General features: G+C 39.9%; 1 protein-coding gene across 1 annotated transcript in view; it reads left to right on the top strand.

Moving 5' to 3' along the window:
• LOC106529465 (histone-lysine N-methyltransferase SETD2) overlaps positions 1–2,903 on the top strand; it is a 12,304-nt gene that overhangs the window by 4,134 nt on the left and 5,267 nt on the right. Inside the window, exons 4-5 of the mRNA XM_014024907.1 lie at positions 687–823; positions 901–1,012. Of these exons, the coding sequence (XP_013880361.1) occupies positions 687–823; positions 901–1,012 (249 nt within the window). The remainder of the gene's footprint in view (positions 1–686; positions 824–900; positions 1,013–2,903) is intronic.

The following is a 2,903-nucleotide window of genomic DNA, read 5'->3' as shown; positions in this document are numbered from 1 at the left end:
CAACAGAGCTCATTAACATAAACAGCTCTTCTGAACGGAAGTCAGAGCAGGCAGAACTAGAAAATGGGAAATTTTATTATCTGAGAATTATTTTGTGCATTAAATTGAATGAACATGGTCTGGATAGCCCACAGACATACCATAAACATTTCTAGGACCCATAATTGGTCTCCTTTAAATAAGGCACATTAAATATAAAAAAGACCTTTAACACTGATTTCATATTTAAACAAACGAGAAAAAGTCATTCCTCAAGTTCAAAACAGCTAATGCACCAACACTAGGGAGGGTTACATCTCAATTTGGTCACAAGGGTGCAGTATTTGTCTGAACACGATACGTTAAAGACCAACAGTTAGACTGTGACTATGGAGAGTCCAGTGGGTCCCAGATGTCGTCTTTATTTGTTGGTTTTTCACTTATTCAAACAAAGAAAAGTTCTCATCCAGTTGTTGTTACGCACCACAGATTAAAGGCTGTAAAAAGACAAATATAGAATTGCACGAGGAACTAATATAAAAGAAATACTCGACGAGCTTGGCAACGTTCCTGTGAAGACCCCCTACATGTTGAAGGTCATCATAATGTTTCAGCCATAAAACCAGTGGTTTTACTCACTGGTGTTTTTTTGTAGTGTAATGTTGTATCTGATTTTTGCACATGCCTCGTGCTTCTCTTYTCGCCAGGAAATGATTGTACCCAACAATGTGATCGACCTCCCTCCCCCCTCTCCCCCTAAACCCAAAACCATTATCCTACCTCCCAACTGGAAAGTGGCCCGGGACCCTGAAGGCAAGATCTACTACTACCACGTCGTCACGAGGTGTGTGTTGCACGTTTGTGTCTTTAACAACTGCCTGTTTCTGCGTGTGTTACAGTCTTTATTTATTTCCGCTTCAGGCAAACTCAGTGGGACCCTCCCACCTGGGAAGGAAGCGGTGACGGTACTAGTGTGGACCACGAGTCCGAGATGGACCTGGGAACCCCCACCTACGATGAGAATCCGTCTAAGGTTGCTTTGCAGCATCGATTCCTTCGCTGACTTGTGTTTAAATGTATATTATTCTGTTCCGTTAGTGGCCCCCGTTAGGAATCTGCTTCCATTTTCCACTTGGTTCCCAGAAAATTTGTGCTCGAAATGCAGAGCATGATTATAGTGTTTGTTCCCGAGGTAATTGAAGATGCAGCACCAATAATTACTTTCAGCTGTTTCTCAAGAAGGAAGAAGTGGGGGGGGGGAAATAAAATTCCTCTGCTCTACATTAGACGAGTGTTATAAACTCACTGATGAATAACCCTCACAAAATGGCTTCACAGAGACAGAAAATTAAAAAAGGGCCCACTCAGTCCACCCCTCGTCTCATTGCCTGCAGGCCGAAAGGGGCGGGAGCTCATCTCCTCCTCTGCTGCCTCATTTGTTCCTCCTTTTGTCTCTGGCGGTAGTGGGAACCATCTGGAAGGACTAGCATTCATTCCTGTTTGCGGTCTTTTGTTTTATAGTCTTAATTACGCGTGTTGACTGCTTGTCCTTTTGTCTCACTTAAAAGAAAATAACTGTCTAAGAAAAACATTTGAATGAGAGGAGATATTTCTGGACTTCATAAAATGTTTTCTTCTGAGCCAAAGTGTGAAGCGCTTCACGCTTTATATGTTTATTTGGTGGCTTAAAGCTACAAATCAGCGTTTGAAGCAGAAAAGTTAAAAAAAAAAAAAAACCTGGAGAAATTTAGTTTTTGGCTGAAATGCGGTGTGAACGTCGACGGCTGAGTGAGTGCAAAAATTTGCTGAAGAAGCTAAAACTAAGTTTTCAAAGCTAAAAGCTAAACAGACCTGAACAGAAGAACTGAATGAATCATCTTTCACACAACATGATCTGTTGTTGCTCTTTGAATGACCTCAGTTTGAAAAAAGTTTAATGCTGAACAGATTCAGGGTTCCTGCGGATCCTTAAAAAGTCTTAAAAGGCATTGGGCCTCATGCAAGAACATGTTCGTATTCTTATCCTAAATTTCTCTTACTTTTGTTCGTACAAAAGGGTTCGTACGAACATGTCACGTCAGATTCAACAAACTCTTCTATCTTCAGGAAAAGTGTGTAAATGAGCAGCGTAAACATGATGAATTACACATGTTTATATCCAGCTGCTCGTGCACGAGGAGAGCTAATTTACATAATTACCACCCCCAAAAACACCATAAAAGGATATACGTTTCCTGCTCCACACACCAGGAAGTGTTCATTCATGAATGACATCGCAAAGCAAAAAAGAAAAACTTTACGAATTTGGAGATTAAAGTCCTGCTCTCGGAGATTCGCAAAAAAAATAGCATTTATTGCAGCGTCAGCTGTGGAATTAAAGGATCTGCTTAAGCCAAGGAATGAAATAACTACTGTTAATGTCGTGTCTCCTGTGGGTTGTTACAGTCACAGAAATAAAATCTAAAATATATTTATCTCTCTCTCTCTGTATCCTGCTCTGGTTTTTCTTTGGTCAAATATTTTTAATATCAGTGTAAACAACTGTGTTACATAGTTTTCATTTATTCAGAGGGGCAGTCGCGCACCTCTGCACCCCACCACCACCTCCCGGCCGTCGCAAGTGTCAGTTGCGGTTCTGAAAAGACGCATTTTAAAATGTCTCCAAACTTCAATTAATGCATAATTTAAGTTGGTTTGTAGTTTGAGATCTTCATATTAATATTGTAGTGTCATACAACAGGATTAAAAGCCAATTTAATTGAATCTAATAAATTTATGTCGTTAAAATCTAATTCCAGTTCAAACAGAATAGCCTATTGTCAACAAAATTATGGAGTGCGATTTATTTTCAACTTGAAATATCTTCAAACTAATGAAATATGGAGTTATTAGTGAGAAAAACCCGTCTGGATAACAGCAGACTG

The sequence above is a fragment of the Austrofundulus limnaeus genome, unplaced genomic scaffold (genome assembly GCF_001266775.1).
Source record: "Austrofundulus limnaeus strain Quisiro unplaced genomic scaffold, Austrofundulus_limnaeus-1.0 Scaffold446, whole genome shotgun sequence".
Lineage (NCBI taxonomy): Eukaryota > Metazoa > Chordata > Actinopteri > Cyprinodontiformes > Rivulidae > Austrofundulus > Austrofundulus limnaeus.
The sequence above is the reverse complement of the archived record's forward strand: the minus strand, read 5'-3'. Positions and strand labels throughout refer to the sequence as shown.